Source organism: Chionomys nivalis, chromosome 4, assembly GCF_950005125.1.
Source record: "Chionomys nivalis chromosome 4, mChiNiv1.1, whole genome shotgun sequence".
NCBI lineage: Eukaryota > Metazoa > Chordata > Mammalia > Rodentia > Cricetidae > Chionomys > Chionomys nivalis.
This window is the reverse complement of record NC_080089.1, coordinates 112,865,854-112,885,942: the sequence shown is the minus strand read 5'-3', so window position 1 is coordinate 112,885,942 and position 20,089 is coordinate 112,865,854. Positions and strand designations below refer to the sequence as shown.

The window sequence follows — 20,089 nt, the reverse complement described above, 5'->3', positions numbered from 1 at the left end:
GGATTTTGTCTTCCACTCATGGGTGGCGGAGCTGAAGAAAATCTATACAAAGATTTAAATCTTGATCTAACCCTTAAGAAGACAAGGTAACATAATATATGTTTAGAATTAGCCTTGAGCTCAAAGCATGTAAAAATATATAACTTTTCATCTGGCTCTGTGGTATGTGTGTGTGTGTGTGTGCAAAGAAGTTTGGGCGTTTAAAGAAAGGGCATAGAGACTAAGGAAACAGCTTACAGGTAGAGTGCTTGCCTGCCAGATACAAGACAGCATTCCACTCTATTTTCAAAACAGACAAAAAAGAAGAAATTAAAACTAACCTCAACCTTATTACTGATAACCATTGTTGACACTGGATCGTGGAGAATACCACACCAGTCATGCAGAAAGTACATGTTTCTCATCGTGAACATTCAGATGTGAACTGTGACCACCAGCCATTAAATGCCATCTCTGCTGCTGCAAAGCAAACTTTTCTACATAGTTGTTAAAACAGTACCTCGTCTCTGAGTCCAGGAATGAAATTCCTGAGACTCGGGTGGTGTGTGTTTGTGTGTGTGTGAGAGAGAGGGAGAGGGAGAATGAGTGTGTGTGTGTATGTGTTTGTGTGTGTGTTTGTGTGTGTGTGAGAGAGAGAGAGGGAGAGGGAGAGTGAGTGTGTGTGTGTATGTGTTTGTGTGTGTGTGTATGTGTGTGTGTGTGAGAGAGAGGGAGAGTGAGTGTGTGTGTGTGTGAAAGAGAGAGAAAGTGTGTGTGTATGTGTGTGTGTGATTGTTTGTGTGTGTGAGAGAGTGTATGTGTGTGTGTGTGTGATTGTGTATTCCTGGAAATCACTCACGTCCTGCTGTTACTGGCTTCTCTTTCACTAAAATGCTGAGCCTGGGTATAACTAGAGTGCATGGTCAAGAACGAGTGAGGGCCGGGCGGTGGTGGCGCACGCCTTTAATCCCAGCACTTGGGAGGCAGAGGCAGGTGGATCTCTGTGAGTTCGAGACCAGCCTGGTCTACAAGAGCTAGTTCCAGGACAGGCTCCAAAACCACAGAGAAACCCTGTCTCGAAAAACCAAAAAAAAAAAAAAAAAAAAAAAAAAAAAAAGAACGAGTGAGGTTTTATTTTTTTTGAGAGAGAGAACATGAAAATTAAAGAGGGGGAGAGAGAGAGAGAGACAGAGAAATAGAGAGAGTGTGACACAGAGAGACATAGAGAGGCTTATATAATATCTGGAAAATAGGCTTATTCCTTTTATTTTTTTATTTGCTTAACAAAATAAGCACAAGTGATTTCTGAAGAGATGTGTTTGCTCTCGTTCTCTTGCTGTAAAGCAATACTGTATTTTCTGTACATAGCGCTGACTGAGACAGTCATCTGAGCGGTGTCAACACAGGGGGACAGCATACGACATAGTCTAAGAATGCTGTCCCTGGGTGTGACTTGTTTGGAGATGCACCCATTTCTAATTGTGTCCTCACTAAATTTTAATTTTGAAGGTTCTTCTGTAAAAAGAGTATTGCAGGATACTATGTAGAAACCAATTAAGGGGTTCTTAGAGAGATGGCTCAGTGATAGAGAACGCTGACTGCTCCTGCAGAGGACCTGGGTTTGGCTCCAGCACCTATTCAGTGGCTCACAGCCACCTCTAAGCTCTGTTCCAGGGAGTCGGATACTCTCTTCTGGCCTCCACAGGGACCCTACAAACGCATGGAGAATGGACATACATGCAGGCAAAGCATTCATACAATACTAATAAAGATGCAAAATTAAGAGAGCGAGAGAGAGAAAATAGAGATGGTATTTTAAAAATTCTTTAAAAAGTAGAAACCAATTAAGAAGAATTTTTGCCATAAGGTTCCTTGTACCTGTTGTGTATTAGTTTTAAACGTCTTGATCTTTTTTTTTTTCCCTTTAGTGTCTTGAATACCACGTTATGGGTACTTTTCAGCAAAATTCTTTGTTTTTTTTTGCCTTTCCTCTTCCTCTCCTCCTCTTTTTCTCATCACATTTTTTAAGCACCCATTTGCCTGAACAGCCTGTACCTAGAGAGCATCTATCTGGATAATCTGTCTGGAAAGATGGCATTTGAGCATAATATTTTACTGGTCATTTTCTGTGGGGGGGGGGGGAGGCCTCTGGAAACACCAGGGTAGGTGTTTCCAGTTCAGCATGGCTCAGTAGTCCATGTTGGCTCTAACCTTTAAAGTCGGATACTGGCCTGGACAGTTTATTGAAGATGGGTTTGGAAGGCAGACTACATGTGCTATCTTAAGGGCCTAGCAGGAAGATTTGACCTGGTTACAGTTATACAGATGGTGTAGAGGCCATCTGTGCTGTGGCCTCCTCCAGTCATGGCTGTAGAGCTCAGGGGAGCCCCTAAGCCATATAGATAATGCAAAAGGCATGTAGACAATTAAGAATCTCTGGTCCTATTTGTATGTGATATGGCTTGGCCCTACAGATGGTGCAGAGGTTAATGCTTCTCAACCTGTGGGTTCCAACCCCTTTGAGTGAGGGAGGATGGAATAACCCTTTCACTGGAGTTGCCTAAAACCATCAGAAAACATGGATTTTTTATAATATGATTTATAACAGGGGAGCAATTGCAGTTGTAAAATAGCAGAGACAGTATTTTATGATTGGGAGTTGCACAACATTGGGAACTATATGAAAGGGTCGCAGCATTAGGAAGGTTGAGAACAACGAATCTAAACTATTAACCAGTCCTAGCCTTCTGGGTGGGAAACAAGTTATCCATCTTTTCCATTGAAAAGACAACTCTTCTTGCATATCGTTCCTGGTTTCCCCAGTGCTGTGCGTGTAAGGAGCTTTGTGCTCCCCAACATTTTCTTCAGGCAGAAACCTTGAGGGTTAGATAAAATCTGAGTAGTAAACATGTACGAAGTGATGTGTGCAGTTGTCACTTTCTAAAAGGAAAGACTGGTTTACATGTAGAAAAGTTACAAGTAGATGACTACAGATAATGTAGCCACTAGGAAAGAGCAGATCCAAAAACAATGGAAACAGAGTGGTGAGCAGCAATAATATTAACACCTACAAAAACCTAGCAGTGCAATAAGGTAAGCAGGAAGCAGTTTTCTATTAACATGATTTAAATACAGAAATAGCACCTTAATTGAGCAATGTAAGCTTGTTAGGTAGGTTCAAGTATAAAAGCTATTCCCCCAACTTTTGTACCAGAATGTGAGGGTTTTGCAGTGGCAATCTAGAGTCTATCATAGTCTAATAGGGCAAGAAATAATAACTGTTAGTGATCCTGCAGTGGACATGAGCTCTGAGTCAGCGTGGAGGGTGTGCGCTACCTCAAATGATGCTGGCCAGGGGTTATGAAAAATATTGTTTAAAAAGTAAAAAATAAATATTGAAGGCTGTGTATATAGTGATGGTAGAATTCAACGAGCACAGGAGAAGCCTCTTAGAATTTCCTGCATAGCTAAGGATGTCTGGAACATATGATTCTCCTGCCAATACTTGGCATGACAGGCATGCACCATCATGTATACGTTAAGCAGTTCTGTGGATTAAACCCAGAGCTCTGTGCTGCTAGTCAAGGACTCTGTGGAGCCTCATCCACAGCCCTATTGGCCACATTTCTTTTATTTATTTATTTATTTATTTATTTATTTATTTATTTATTTATTTATTTAGTATACAATGTTTTGTCTGTGTAATATGCCTGAAGGCCAGAAGAGGGCACCAGACCCCATTACAGATGGTTGTGAGCCACCATGTGGTTGCTGGGAATTGAACTCAGGACCTTTGGAAGAGCAGGCAATGCTCTTAACCTCTGAGCCATCTCTCCAGCCCCCTTGGCCACATTTCTTAATGGAAGGTTTTGACCATTCTCAGGGACTGGTCCTCTACAGAAGGTGATTGGAGAGGATGCCGTGAAGAATAGCTAGTGTAGAGACAGATGCTCTGCACCTGACACTGTCCTCAGCTTTCCGGGTAATCCCCATCAGCCCTCAGAGCAACCCTGAAGCCCCAGGCAATCCTCTGAGCAAGTCTGCAGACTTCATCAGCCCTCAGAATAAGACTAGGGAAGAACGCATTCGGTGTTCCTCTCTATAACTATCTGCTGCTAGTGGGAATCCAATTTGTTATTTATTTATTAAATGTATTTATTTTGTAATTTGTGTGTATACAAGCATTTTACTTGCATATATGTCTGTGCACCCCAAGTGCCCTTGGTGCTGGCTAAGGCTAGGATATATAGTATCCTTTCAAACTGGAATTACAGGTGGTTGTAAGCCTTTATGTGGGTGCTGGAATCAAACCAATATCTTATGTAAGAGCAGCCAGCCCTTAGCCAGTCACTGAGTTGTCTCTGCAGCTCTTGAGTCATTATTTAAATATGGTTATCAACATCACCATGCAAGCTGAAATGGCGCAAAGAGTTCAGTGGTTTCCTAGGCAAACAGATGCAGTTGGAACTGAGATTTGAGCCATGGCAGGTGGATGCCTAGGATGCCTAGGTTATTTGTTTAGCTAGACTACTGTGTTCTCCTGGACATCCCCAAAGCATAAAGCTTAGTTGAACTGGAGGGTGTGATGCATGAAAATCATCATCATCATCATCTTCATCAGTAATAGTAGCAGCGGCAGTAGAAGTTTGAAATGGAATCTTACATATGCCAGGCTGACCTTGCAATCCCTGTGTGGCCAAGAATGACTCTGAATCCTCCTGCTACCACCTCTCACCTGCCGAGTGCAGCAGCATATCTGGCTAGCGGGTTGCTTGAGATGGAATCCAGGGCACCACTTATGCAAATACTCTCCCAACTGAACTAGACCCCCAGCCTGTAACTTCTCAGTTCTACAAAAGAAGATGTGGTGGGTGGAAGGAGTTGGGCTAAAGTGTTCAAGATGATAGTCGGGGTCTGAGCAATAATGGGGCACAAATCTCAGCCTAATGGTTATGTCCTCAGTTTTTTTCTGGAGGCCCATAGGGGACACTGCACCTTGGTTCCCTCTTTTGGATACCTGTGCTAACTGATGGCATATTCCTGAAGGCACAGCTAAGAGCTTACCTATAGAAGAGGGGCCCATGTTATCAAGTATAGCTGGGATAAGATCACCCTGGTGTGAGAATGGGGCTCAGTAGTGTGTGCCCCAAAGTTCATGAGGGTCATTTAAGTGTCTTAACTGGGTTTCAATATCATAAAGCTTTGTTGTTTTTTTTCTCTCTCTCCCTCTCCCCCTTTCTCTCCCCCCCTTCTCAGGTATGGAAAAATTGTATCCACGAAGGCAATTCTTGACAAGAATACGAATCAATGCAAAGGTAGGTGTGGTGTCATCCTGCTCTGAGATCTTGTCTGTGCCCTTCTGTCGATGGTGCCTCCACTGCAGAGGTCCGGCTGCACAGTGAGCATGGCATGCGGTCGTTGGCAAGCCTGTGTGATGTTGTCGGTGCTTTGATGGGTTGTATTTCTGGTAACACTGCTCATTAATTTTTTTCATTAACAAACAAAATGAAAATCACAAATCAGAACAAGTATCAAATTGCTCCAACAGAAAACTGAATTACGTTCTAACAACTTGGGGTTGCTCTGATTTGAATGATATTATCAATGATTCAAATTGATTTCCTAAGTAAAGATGAGGTGTGCAGGGGAAAATGATCCCTGACAAATTATGCTTTAATTTCTCTATTCTTCAGAGAGCCAACAAGATTAGTTGACTAGAAGTGAATTTAATGATGGGCCAACTGTATCTATGCTTTGGCTATAAATATCTCACAAGATTTTAGGATATTATGAAATCAGGTTCTTTCTCTCTTCTCCCTGCTGGAGATATTTTAGAAATCATTTGACAATGGCTGTGGCTTATGCTTTTTCATGTCTGGAATCCCACACAATGTTTAAAGGTTACATTAAATTATTTGCATAATCTATACAGTCACTGCTACATGATTTGGTGCTGACTGGTAAATTAGAATGCTTCTTGTCTCATATATTATTCCTTGCCCTTAATCCAGTATTCATTGTAATACTGAAATCAAGTGCTGTGGGTAAGACAAACAGAATATGCACAAGTTTTAGCAAAGGATATTCATGTACTCTTCCATGTACCCTGACCTTCAGGGTAATGGTAGTCAGAGTCACCTCAGTAACTTTCCAAACAAAGTGTTGCTTGTCTGTGACCATTTCAGGAGTGCATCAGGGACAAGATGAAGAACGGCGGCCTGTAAGTTCTGTTTTCAAATAGTTTACCTTATGGTTGAAAATAAACTAATCCTGCGATGAGCAAGCATGACCGCTTAGCTGTAGTCACACATCTGGAAGGCAGAGTTGGGGAATTGTCCAAGCAAGCTGGAAGAAACATCATGCCTTAGATTAGCTGTACCTGTGAGCTCTGGGTTCAACTATAGATCCTGCCTCTGTAAACACAAGCAAAACAACTGAGGAAGACACGCAAGACACAGACCTCTGGAGTCCACGTGCCCTCACATGGTCACACACAGAGAAGTGAATTCTGGTATCCTTGGTAGGACCATTGTAGTACGGACTGCCCTGTGAGAATAGAAAGTAGATCCGAGGATCACAAATCGTTGCATAGTTCTGTGGAAGAGAACATTCCTTTATTGAGAATGGGAATTATAAAACAAACGAAAAAGGAATGGCCAGGAAGGTCACATGTTCAGGGAGAAGATTTTCAGACTAACAGTTGTATATATGCCTGCATTTGTTATATAAAGTCATAGCAAGGAAGGGTTACTGTAGACACCAGGAAGGGGCACAGAATTTAGAAGACTTAAAAATTATACTTGTTGGGTCATAGTCATTAAGAGCACCCACTGCTCTTGTAGAGTACCTGAATTCAGTTCCCAGCATCAATGTGGCATCTTACAACTATAACTCCCGGTCAGAGTATCTGATGCCCACTTCTGATCTCCAAAGGAATTGCACACATACAGTGCATATACACACATATACATATATGCACATACATATATACAAATACATACATATATGTATGTTCATAATACACATACCTATATGGTGGTACAATACTCAAACACATAAAATAAAAAGAATACTTTTAAATAAAACAAAGTAAAATTGTATCCTGGATACAACATAGGCCTCTTATTGTTAATGTTGTTTAGGGCAATTATTCTGTGATTTCTATGTGTATTTCAGAAAAGATGTTTTAGGAAAATGAGTAGAACTGAATTACTGGTTAAGAAGGAGGCATGGTCTGTCTGTCTATCTATCTGTCTGTCTATCTATCTATCTATCTATCTATCTATCTATCTATCTATCTTCTATCTATCTATCTATCTATCTATCTATCTATCTATCATCTATCTATCTATCTATCATCTATCTATCATCTATCTATCTATCTATCTATCTATCTATCTATCAATATATCGTCAATCTGCAATTCAAGTGGAGGAAATGAAGACGTCACTACTCTGGTTCCTAATTACCGTTGATCAGGGTTACTGTGAGACTTCTCAGAAGTCCTTACCAGTAGGTAGAATCAGGGAGAACAATTTGAGTAAAATTGCTGATAATTGCTAACAGTGGCCAAGGGAAGTGGTAGAGGAATCCCAAGGAGACAGGAGCTGGCCAAGGTACAAAAACTTGTTTAGCCAAGCACTGATAGGAATGTAGAGGATTATTCGAGTCCTCCAAAACGAAAGCAAGAAAATGAAGCCAGAAAAAGAACCTAATTGTATCAGGTCTTTCTCTGTCCTGCCAGCTCCCAAATAACCACATGAAAATCTCTTACTAATTATGAAAGCTTAGCCAATAGCTTAGGTTTGTTTCTAACTTGATATAGATATAAATAATTTGCATTGGTGTGGATTTTAAGGTCAGTTTTGTTATATGTATATGCATATTTCTAATCTTGATTAAGGTATTGTGATTGTATAGTTCATTTAAAAATGTAATGTATATAGGTTGTTAATGGACAATCATCAATAATAGTCAAGCTTGTAGTCATGTTAGTTAGATTTTCTAGATATATAAAGATATATTTCAGTTAGATAGGCATTCTTCATATCTTTCAAAGACTACAGAATATGGCATTTTAAATGTTTTAATAATTTAGGGCTTTTCATGACAATGAGACACGTCTGCTTCTGGCAGCCCAGCTACTTCAAGAGGAAGATGGGCATTAAAGAGGCTCCTTATGGAGTTTGATAGCCATTTGGGCAAGAAACTGCTCTTGCATGGACTGATGCATAAACTGGACACAAAGAACCCGCAGAGAGAGGACTGCTAAACTTGCCTAAAGATGAGATGGTCTTTCGGGATTCCTGACTCATAAAAGAGTCTATGAGACATTCTGCAGGACACAGCAAAAAATGACTAAACTGTCTTTGGAATTTTCCTGCTTCATAAAAATGTCTGCTGAAAACTATGGGCCTGTAGGCCAAAGATGGATGCCCCAACGGTACAATCGAACTTTGGGTGACTGTCCAGGCAGCGAAATGTCTCTGTCATTTCTAGAGTTTTGGATTTCTTGTTTACTTAGGTAATATTATATCCTTCTGGAGTCTTTGATGGAGTTAAAGACTGGATAGATAGTTATAGTTTTCCTTAGTTATGATAAGAGATAAAATAGATGTAAATATTATAACTGTAATTCTTGCTTGATAACCATTTTGTTATATGTTAATCTTACTATGTTAAAATGAAAGCCTTTCTTTTTTGTTTAAACAGAAAAAGGGGAAATGATGGAGGTGGTTCTTATATTTTATCTGTTGCTTTCATTGGTTAACTAATAAAGAAAACTGCCTTAGCCCATTTGATAGGCCAAACCTTAGGTGGGTGGAGTAAACAGAAGAGAATGCTGGGAGAAAGAAACCGAGTGAGGAGTCGCCATGATTCTCCCACTCCAGACAGACGCAGGTTAAGATCTTTCCTGGTAAGCCAGCTCATGGTGCTACACAGAATATTAGAAATGGGTTAGATCAATATGTAAGAGCTAGCCAATAAGAGGCTGGAGCTAATGGGCCAGGCAGTGATTAAAAAAATACAGTTTCCGTGTAATTATTTCGGGTAAAGCTAACCGGGTGGCAGTGGGAAGCAGCCCCGCCACTCATTATTACAACACTAACTAGCTCTTATAATTTAAATTAACCCATTTCTTTTAATCTACATTCTTTTACATGGCTCAGTTTCCTTTACTTTGTAGTGCCCATGCTTCTTGCTCTGCGTCCTGCAATCTCCTCCCTTCTTCTTCTCAGAATCCTGTGTGCCTGAAAATCTTGCCTAGCTGTTAGCCATTCAGCTTTTTCTTAAACCAGTCAGAATGATGCATCTTCACTGTGTACAAAAAGATTATTCTGCAACACCTAATTTAGAAAGTTCTATGGAGAAATAATGGGATCCATACTAGAGGTGTGTAACCCATGGTATAGAAGGGGGTTTCTTGTATGATATGGTAATAAAACTATCTAAATGGAGACTCTAACTATGGGTGGAAGGAAGACTCTCTTCACAGGTACTGTGGTAGGAAGGGTGCAGGAGAAAAGCAAAAGAATAAAACCTCAAGTTTCAGGGGCTGAAAAGATGGCTCAATGGTTAAAAGCACTTGATGCTCCTGCAGAGGACCTGAGTTTTTTGAAACTTTATCAGCACCGAATTGTTGGGCTGTACATAGCAGTCCGTAACTCCAGCTCCACGAGATCTGATGCCCACTTCTGACCGCTGTGAATACTTGCACACATATGCAGCCATAGAGATACATAATACATGTACGTAAACAAGAATAAATCTTAAAACTTCAAACTTGAGAGGCTTATAAGAGAAATAGTATCCCCAGGACAAGTTCTGCAACCACAGAGGTAGTTTGTATGCACTTTAGTATCAGATGTAGCATTGCGTGAATTCCACTGCTGGTTAATGGGACTGTATCCATCCATCCCTCTTAGTGCTGTCTTCAATCAGCCAAGCCTTTTACAAAAGCCATTGTGGAAAGAAGAGTCAAGAGCATAGCTTTGATATAATTATGTCACTCCAGACATTTTCTCAAATACTTTATTTGAACCTGTTTTCAAACCGTGTGTGTGTAGACATATATATGTATATACATATATATGTATGATTAGACATACATATATATGTCTAATCATTCTTTCTCTATATTAAGAAAAACAGAGAAAAGATGAAAATTCTAACTTCCAAGGCACATAAAACTATTATATATCTATTAAAATGGAAATCATGATATCTGTAGTGTCGAGCTCTGGAACATGTTTATGATATGAAGGCAAATCAATATAAGAAGAGTATGAAATAATGCATGTACTACATATGGAGAGGTGTCAACACTTGGAGGCTGTGGTTATGACTTCAGTGGAGTCTTACTGATGGGGTATAGTTGCCTCTTAGCTGACCAGCTGTGTGGCTTAGCCTTAATCACTCAGCCTCACTGAATTCCATGTCTGAAAAGGTAATGATGACAGAAAGGTTCATTCATAGAATGTTGTGATGATAGACTTATAGGTGATATGCACAGGTGAGCATATGCTTGGTTGCTCTCCATCTTGTTTTTGATGCAGGACTCTCACCAAATCTCTAGTTCACTGCTTCAGCTAGACTGGCTGGGCAGCCAGCCCCAGGGACCCTCTAGTCTCTGCCTTTCCCATACTGGGGTTACAGTCATGCTGACTTATAAATGGGTTCTGGGAACCTCAACTCAGCTCGTCTTGTTTATACTGCAATCACTCTTTCTACTGACCATCTCCCCTGCCTAGGAGACTAGAAATATGTTTGTTTGTTTCATGTGTATATGTGTGTGTTCATGTTTATGGACACATGTGTATGTATGCACATGTCAACATATGTGTGCATGTTTAAAGGGGCCCAAAGCTGATATCAGGAATCATCCTTAATTGCACTCCACTTTATTCACTAAGTGAGGTCTTTCCATTGAGCACACAGCTAGTCTACCTAGTCAGCTTTCTCTGAAAACTGGGTGTCTCCTCTTTCCTAGTGCTTGGAACTATAGGTGGGTCACCACTCCTGCCTGTGGGCTCTGAGGATTTGAATTCAGGTCCTTACATTTGGACAGCAAGTTCTTTACCCACCAAGTCCAAGGCTAGCCATCATGAAGGAATACAAATATAATTGTGTTAGTGCAAAACCACATTGATATTGATATTTTGACATTTCTTTAAATGTATTTGGGGGTATTTCCAAGAAAAAGTAAATTCAGCTCCTAGAACAATTCACTTGTTTTCATTTTTCTGCATTTCATTTTATATATGTGTATGGGTGTTTGGGCAGCAGGCTGTGCACCATGTGTATGCAGTACCCACAGGTACCAGAAGAGGACATTGGGTCCTCTGGGAGGTTTGTGAGTTTCCATGTGGGTGATGAGAATCAAATTCATATTCTTAACCACTGAGCCATCTCTTCAATCCAGAGCTAGTTTGAATTTTGTCTATATTTTGTTTGTTCTGTGACACCTCAGAAACTCATGGACATACGTTATTTTGTTTTGTCGAATGATTTCAGGTGTAATTGAGTTTGAAGAAGATGATACCATTTGTTCTCTTGAGCAGAAGTGGAGTATCCACAGCCACTTTCTTTTCTCTCTCTCTCTCTCTCTCTCTCTCTCTCTCTCTCTCTCTCTCTCTCTCTCTCTCTCTCATTTGTTTTTCAAAACAGAGTTCCTCTGTGTAACAGTTCTGGCCATCCTGGAACTATCTCTGTAGACCAGGCTGGCCTCGAACTCACAGAGATCTGCCTGTCTCTGCCTCCGGAGTACTGGGACTAAAGGTGAGCGCCACCATCACCCAGCCACAGCCACTATCTTAAAGCAAGAGATGAAAGTGTGGGAGGTGTCTGGGTTTCGTCTTTAAATTACTGAGATCATGGAGGCTGTCCTTAGAGGACACAAATTGGGTTTAATCTTCACGGAGACACTTGCTTTCCAGTTATTTACAGCCTCCTTCTAGCTGGAGGTTAGGCAATCCAACAAACCTCTCAGAAGACAAGGACTTATTTATTTCTGTTTTTTCAAGAGGTAGTCAGTTTTCCACACCTGGTTACACAGGCTGAATGTCCTCATGTTTTGAAAGGCATGAGAATGGACATGTGTTAGTCTCCTTCACAATGCAGACAGAGGCATCAGTTGGCTTCCTTGTGTCAGCCCACAGGCTCGACTCTTCCTTAACCTCCAAAAGAGGTTTTTATTCTGCTATTCACTTTTGCTTTTTAGCATTCCACGTGCTCCCTGATAGTAGCCAGGCAGAGGCAAACATATGTCGTTCTTCTAGAAGAGCAGTTCAGAACTCTTTAAGTATCTCCCAATTTTAGGCTTCTTCTTTCTTGTGTAGTGTGTAAAAGAGTTTCCACACTGTGTAATATACCAAAGTAAAACAAAACAGTCACCCTCGACACAAATGACTAGAAACTGCTGAATAAAAGAAACCATTGCTTCAGATGGGGGTCTTCACGAACAGACCACAGTTCATCCAGAACAGCCAAACATGGGGGAAAAGAGGCGTTGTTCATGTCTGAAGGCTTGTTCTGTTCTGTCTTGGGTTTGTTTTTTTCTTCATTTTTTTATACATCTTAAACTATTTTGTCCATCCCTCTGAGTTTTTCTCCTGGGCCCAGTATATTCGCTAATTTAATAGTTTTCCAGGAAAATGAAGGAACCTATTTAGCACAATGTATGGGTCTTCAATGACTTGGTGTCTGTGCCTCTCCCTCCTTTTAAAAGCTGGTTTTGCTTTTTCTTTCACCTCTTACTCCATTCCATTTTTCTTTCTGGCAGACATTGTATTTAGAGCCTTGGGAATGAGTAATGGATCGTCCAGAAAAGTCTCCAGGTCTCCATACCATACGCATAGCCATGGTTAGAATGTGCCCAGAACACCAGCTTGCCCCTCAGAGTGGAAAATACTTCACCACCATTGGCTGACTGAGCTATATTTGAGGAAGCTTTTTGCTGCCTTTGACATTTTGTTGGATCTTTAAGAATCAAAGCTGAGGGGCTGAAGTTAAATTGGTTCAGCAGTTAAGGGTACCAGTTGTTCTTGCAGAGGATCCAAGTTGGATCCCCAGCACCTACATGGTAGCTCACAACTGCCTATAACTCCAGTTCCAGGGAATCTAACATCCTCTTTTGACCTCTGTGGCACTGCATACATGAGATGCAAGCGTGTAAATGCAGGCTAAGTACCCATGTACATAAAGTCACAGCTGAATGTAGTATCCAAAAGTAGGGAAGTAATCCACAAGCCATGTCATTTATCCTTTATGAGTAGCATCAGAGAACTGTCTTCTGGAGAGGATGTACTCCTACCTGCTATGCTATCTCACGTGAGAGCCGAGAGCCATTTGGACTGTTCCAGAGAGAGAGGTGTGGCTTTGCTATTGGATCCATGAAGCAGTTCATGGCTGTGTTTATGTATTTATCTATATCTCTCTCTATATATATTTATCTATATATATATTGTGAGGTTTCTGTATGTGGTATCTACTCACTTCATGCATATGAAGACCAGAGGGAGCCTTTGGGTGTTTCCTTCTGCCACTCCACCCTCTTAGTTTTTAAGGCAGGGATTCTCAATGAACTTGGACCTTATCATCGATTACACTAGCTGGCCACCAAGCACTAGGATTCTTTGGTCTCTGTCTCCCCCAGTGCTGGGATTGGAGATGTTCCCTGCCATAGCTGATTCTGTTCTCTGGGGTGTTAGTGATCTAGACTCAGGTTTTCATGCCCAAGTAAGAAATATTTTATGCCCCGAGCCATCTCACCAGCCATGTTTGTTTACACAGGTTTCTGTCCCACCCAGTCCCACAGCCATTCAGTCCCAAAGAAACAAAAAGAGGTCTAGATTAATCATAAACTAATTGGCTTATCAGCTCAGGCTTCTTATTAACTAACTCTTACATCCTAAATTAACTTATAATTCTTGTCTGTGTTAGCCACATGGTTTGGTAGCTTTATCAATGAGGCATTCTCATCTTGTTTCCTCTGTGTCTGGATGATGACTCCAGACTGAGCCTTTCCTCTTCCCAGAATCCTCCTATTCTTGTTGCCCTGCCTATACTTCCTGCCTGACTACTGGCCAATCAATGTTTTATTAAATCAATATAAGTTACGAATTTTTATAGGGTACAAGACTGTTGTTTCACAGTCCATGCTTATGTATTTATTTTATTTTTGAGACAGAGTCTCACCATACAGCCCAGGCTGGCCCACAGTGCACAAAGATCGGCCTGCCTCTGCCTCCCAAGTGCTGGGATTAAAAGATGTGCCCCTATACCCAGCTTCCCAGGTTTGAATATTTTAAATGTCTTTTTAGGTGACTGAATGTGAAGCCATACTTTTGGATGGGTTTAGAATTAGTCAACTGACTTTTCATTTCTGTCCTAGTTGCTAACGGGACTTGTTTGTATAGCACAGAGGGGAGCTGCAGGATCTTGTGTTAAGTCCCATGAGCCTGAAGGGAAAATGTGGCTGTGTTTGTCGTGCTAGGAACAGTCAGGAAAGAATGTGAGGTATGGTCTGCATCTGTCCCAGGAACACTGACAAGCACAGAGCAGGGGTGCTCCTGTGCGTGTGTGGGGGACTATTTAATTCAGGCTGGTAGCACGGCTACCCTGAGGTCCTCCACCAAAACAGCTCAAGCAGAGGGGGACAGTTGACAGCATGCTGTGGGGAGTTTTCCTCAAGTGCCTTTTATTTTCTGAAATCAGCACGAGCGGAAATAAATGTTCTGTAAAATTTATGAGTCTGAAGAGTTGCATTTTGAGAGGACTAGGCACCTCCACCAGGTGGGCTCACAGTCTATTGAGCAAGAAGCTCTTGAAGGAAAATGGTCTGAGAAGCACATTTATTCAATTTTCAAATAATGGGATTAGATTACAAAAAAAAAAAAAATTAAAAAAGCCCAAACAGTTTTACTTTAGACAAATACTTTTCTCAGTGTGATAGCCGATGTGTGAGATTTTCTTAGAAGTTCTCTCGTGGCTCACTTGCCTACTCTGACATTCATCTTATGACTTACCACCATTACTGAGCATGTGCAACCGGTGGGCTTCTCTGGGCATTGATATCAGCTGTGAGTTTTATTTCCAAAAGGTTAGTTCATGTAGGGACTAGGGTGCCTACAGTCAGACCATTATGCTATGCATTGTTAAGCGTGTTTTCTTTACATAGACACATCCGACCTTTGTACATTTTAACACCATACTGTCATCTATGAAGTTCACACACAGGTTCCTGCAAACAAGGTACCCCAAAATAATGCACAAACAAACTGCCAATATTTCAAGTAGGTTTATGATGTTGTACTGGATCACATTCATTAATATCCTGGGGTCATGCTGCCCCTGGGGTCATGGGATGGTCATACTCTACACATGTATAGAGTCCCCAAGGTAGTGATGGTACTTTGCTAATTCTTCAATCAGATAACTGAAGGCTGTTCTCCTGCCCAAAGTCATACTTACGGATTTTCTATTTCCTGTACCAGGGCAGTAAACAACAGTTACAACAATTATTGTTGTTGTTGTTGTTGTTATTTATTCAATGTTAAACTGGGAAATTTTTTTTTGTTTGTTTGTTTGTTTTCCGAGACAGGGTTTCTCTGTAGCTTTGGAGCCTGTCCTGGAACTAGCTCTTGTAGACCAGGCTGGCCTCGAACTCCCAGAGATCCACCTGCCTCTGCCTCCCGAGTGCTGGGATTAAAGGTGTGCGCCACCACCGCCCGGCTAAACTGGGAAATTTTTGAAATAAGCAAGTGACATAGGGTCTCATGTTTTGGGGGAGTCATATGCCCGATCCATTGTTTGTATTGACTGCCGCATTCATATTAGGCAAAAGTAGTAAAAAAAATGACTATAAACATTAAGTGTAACAAGCAGCATTGGTATTTTAAGCATAAAATTGTATGTGACATTTTCAAATAACTGCTTCTCACTTCCCAGTGCTTTTGCACATGGAAAGACGATACGATTTATTAACCAGATTTTAGTAATTATAATGGAATCTTAAATAGTTTAAAATCAAGATGATTCAGTTATGTTGCCTTTTTGCTTGTTTGTTTGTTTTTGAGACAGGGTATCTGTGTGTAACAGCCCTTACTGTTCAGGAACTTGCTTTGTAGACCAGGCTGGCCTTGAAATTATAGAGGTCCACCTGTTTCTGTTGGGGTTAAAGATGTGTCGTCCAACCATAACTGGTGAGTAGTGTTATCTTTAAATCATAATCATAATATGTCTTTTACTAACCCATTATTTTGATCTTTAAAAATTATTGTGTATACTGTGTGGTTCTTTGTGTGGGTATATGCATAACTGTGTGCTGCGTTTGTGACCATTATCTGACTCCTGATCACCTCCAGCAGGGCGAGAGACTTCCTATTCCTGGGGTGTTGAGTCCACAAGGCAATTCCAGGAGGTGACCTTAATTCTAGAGCCGTACTATCCGACATGGATCATTTGGCATCCCAGCAGTGGGAACCCCAAATATCATTGCCCATAAGATTCACAGTCTATGAACAATGCCAGGGGTTCCAGAGGCCTCCTGACAAATGGGTTTCACCAAATTAATCTCGAAAAGTAGACAGCTACAACTTAGGTGATTTATTTTATCACTTTGAGGTCACCCCTTTTTCTGGTTTGAGTGTCCATCTTCATTCATCCATACTCTTACGTAAATGAGAGATTCTAAATATGAACCTACATTTAAAATAATATGCAAAATCTGACCGTGCATGTGCACAGACACAGTGCATATGGACCTGTAAACTGATTAAAACACATTAGCACTGGGGCTGGAGCAATGTCTCACTGGCTGTGGCTGCTCACTGCTCTTGCTGGGGACCAAGGTTTGGCCCCCAGCAGCCTCCTAGAGGCTCATATCTGCCAGTGACTCTAGCTTTCTAGAGAATCTTACGCCCTTTTCTGGATTCCATGGAGTCTTGCACACATTTAGTGCAGTGTACATACACTAAGACACACATGTACAAATAAAGAAAATAAGCAAATATAATTTAAAAAATTTTCAGTATTCAGTATCATTTAAATAAGAAAGATACCTTCAAATATAAAGAGGGGCCATAGTTCCGTGGTAGGGTGGTTTAATGGCACACACAAAGGACGGGGTTCCATCCCCACCGATGGAGGAGCTTTAAAAAATTGCACTCCCAAGACTTCTCAGTTGACACTTAAACCAAGGAGCTATGAAAGTAATAATATTAAATTTTCTAATATAAGTTATTTGATATTTCTGAGCGTCTTTTTCCTCAACTGTCAAATTAGCCTGTTGCTACTACAACACAGAATACATATTGCACGCAGTCACCACGTGTCAAGTGGTGGTGTAGAGATCAAGTGAACACTTCCCTGGGCTCAGCCTTTGGCTCTGCTTGTGGGAGCTGGTTTGTAGGCAGAGGTAATATAGTTCAGTTCTGAGTTCGTGTAAGTGCAGAAGCCACACACATCTCGGGCTGAGAACTGTGCTGTAGACACAGGAAACACCGTGTGGTTATGAGTTCGTGTTACGTGTAGAACACACACGTGTTAATGGCTGACTGGGAAGTGTTTAAAGGATGTTTATTTTTCCCCCATTGTGTGACTGGCTGTGTGATCCCATGGCCCGTCAACTCGATGCCTGTGAGGAAAATCTCCTTCCCTTGCTATGGCAGGTGGTGGGATTCATTCTGATTGAGTTGGATAGGCCCTGGAAAGAAAATATTTCTTTGTTCGCCCTCTGTGATCCTGATCACTCTGCACTGCTACTTTCCAAGTTCAAAAGCACAAAGAAGAAACAAAAGCCCCTCAAGAGCCTTGCTTTGTTGCTGCGTCTGTAAATGGTGAAGCAGAGAACATTAGGGCAGGGTCCAGAGTCACACGGTCTGATGTTTGCCTTGCACACATTAACTTTTGTGTTAATCTCATTGCTTTTGAGCCAATTATTTTCCTCCCCTTTAGTTTAGATATGAGAACTCTGGGGTATGAATGCGAAAAATTCATGTGCGTAGCAAACCCGACAAAAATAGAAACCTGTAAAACCGTAAACAGACTTTGAAGCATGACCATGCCATTCGTCATCATTTAACAAGTGGCCATTAGCCAGCTGGACCGTTTCATTATCCATAAAATACTGCGAATGAAACATTTGTGGACTCTGTTCACAGGACCATTAAAAAATCCATGTGCTTTCTCCCCGTGTTGAGGAAGAAGAGAAAACGGCAAGGCTTATTCACCTTCTAATTCTGCTAGGGGAGAGGCAATCCATTTTAGCTTATTATTTATCAATTCATTCTGCATTTGTGTGATCAAGGTGGATGTGTGTGTTGTTCTTGTGCACGTCTGTGTCTAATGCGCACGCCCAGAGGTTCAAGGAGTAGTCAGTGTGTTGCCCTCCATCTCTGCTTTCATGCCTTGGGACAGTGTCTCTCACTGAGCTTGGAACTAGGCTGGTAAGCCCCAATGGCTTTTCTGTCTCTGTAGGCACAAGCCACTCCCAGCAATTTACATGGGTGCTGGGGGTTAAAAGTCAGGTTGGCATGTATGAACAGCAAGTGCTCTTACACACTGGGTCATCTTCTTGTTTCTCAACCCCATTTCTTTGAATTGCTCACCATCCAGAAAGACCTATTACTCAGTCTACCGACTTCAGCCCTGACTGGGAAGGCAGTGGGGTTCCTGCAGCTGCTGAAGAAGCCCCTCTCTGATGTCTACAGTGAGACACTGATTCCCTAATAAACAATGCACACCCAGAGCTGCCAATCACTTTGAGACGTTGCCCTGAATAGGGAAAATCCAGAGCCCAGAACAGAAGACCTCAGGCCGGGCGGTGGTGGCGCACGCCTTTAATCCTAGCACTCGGGAGGCAGAGGCAGGCGGATCTCTGGAGTTCGAGGCAAGCCTGGTCTACAAGAGCTAGTTCCGGGACAGGCACCAATGCTACAGGGAAACCCTGTCTCGAAAAACCAAAAAAAAAAAAAAAAAAAAAAAAAAAAAAGACCTCAGGGACACTACAGACAGAGAAGATAGTGAACGCTGGGGTCCAGGGTGATGTGTAACACAGCCACAACCCAGATGGAAAGAGTCAAGTCAAATGGCAGAATTGGCGAAACACGAGACGCCTTGGAAAGCCTGGTATTAGGAGTCCTTTCGCTAAAGCAGAAAAAAATTGTAATTGCTGAGGTAAAATATGGTGGTTCCCCAAAATAGAGTAAATCAACGCAACTAAGGCAGCTGTAGAGATGGCTCGGTGGTGACGAGTGTGTGCCGCCCACGCAGAGGACCCAAACTGAGTGCCCAGAACCTGTATCTGGCAACTCACAGTTGCCTGTAACTCCAGCTGCAGGGGACTCTACGTCATCTTCTGCATTTATGAGCTAGTACCTTCTCTCTCTGTCTCTCTCTCTCTCTCTCTCTGTCTCTGTCTCTCTCTCTCTCTCTCTCACACACACACAAAATAAATAAATAAGTAAATCTTAAAACAATAATGTGACTTAAAAATTTTCCAAACTTTCCCATGAGATCATCTCAGTGACAGAGGTCCAAGAGCAGAAAATCTCTACTTGTGTGTTTAAGGTGTGAGAAATTGTGTTATTTCATAGGGACAGACATGAGTGATTAAATCAAGAAGGCTTTAGCAAGAAGAAACCTGATCAGCCTAAGAGTTCCCCCACCTTCTTTCCTTCTCCCACTGTTTCCCTTTTTCTTATTTTGTGATTCGAGGAATTGCACTTAGAACCTTACTCCTGTGGCCAAGCATTCTCCCACTCAGCTACAGACCCATCCCATCCATCTCCTCCTGTTTTTCTGAATAAATGAGGCTTACTCCAAGTGGAATGTATATATATATACACACACACACACACACACATATATATATGTGTATAGTACACATACATATATATGAATGTACAACTCATTTAAAATTAATATGTCTTTTAACATTAATAAATGTATATACATATAGATTCACTTGGGTTTGTCATGATGTCACTGTATAAGTCACAAGTGGAAAAATACTTGTAATGTATTTTTATTCTAAGAGACGTTTTAAATATTTATTTCACTATTTGCCTGAAAGTTTCTATTTTTGCTTAATGGATTGTAATCCTCAAAA

The 20,089-nt window shown here is 41.3% G+C and overlaps 1 protein-coding gene across 13 annotated transcripts in view; it reads left to right on the top strand.

Moving 5' to 3' along the window:
• The window catches only part of Rbms3 (RNA binding motif single stranded interacting protein 3), a 780,532-nt gene that overhangs the window by 298,005 nt on the left and 462,438 nt on the right, over positions 1 to 20,089 (top strand). For all 13 annotated transcript variants that reach the window (XM_057766769.1, XM_057766774.1, XM_057766771.1 and 10 more), the window contains exon 3: positions 5,236 to 5,294. In XM_057766769.1, coding sequence (XP_057622752.1) covers positions 5,236 to 5,294 — 59 coding nt within the window. The remainder of the gene's footprint in view (positions 1 to 5,235; positions 5,295 to 20,089) is intronic.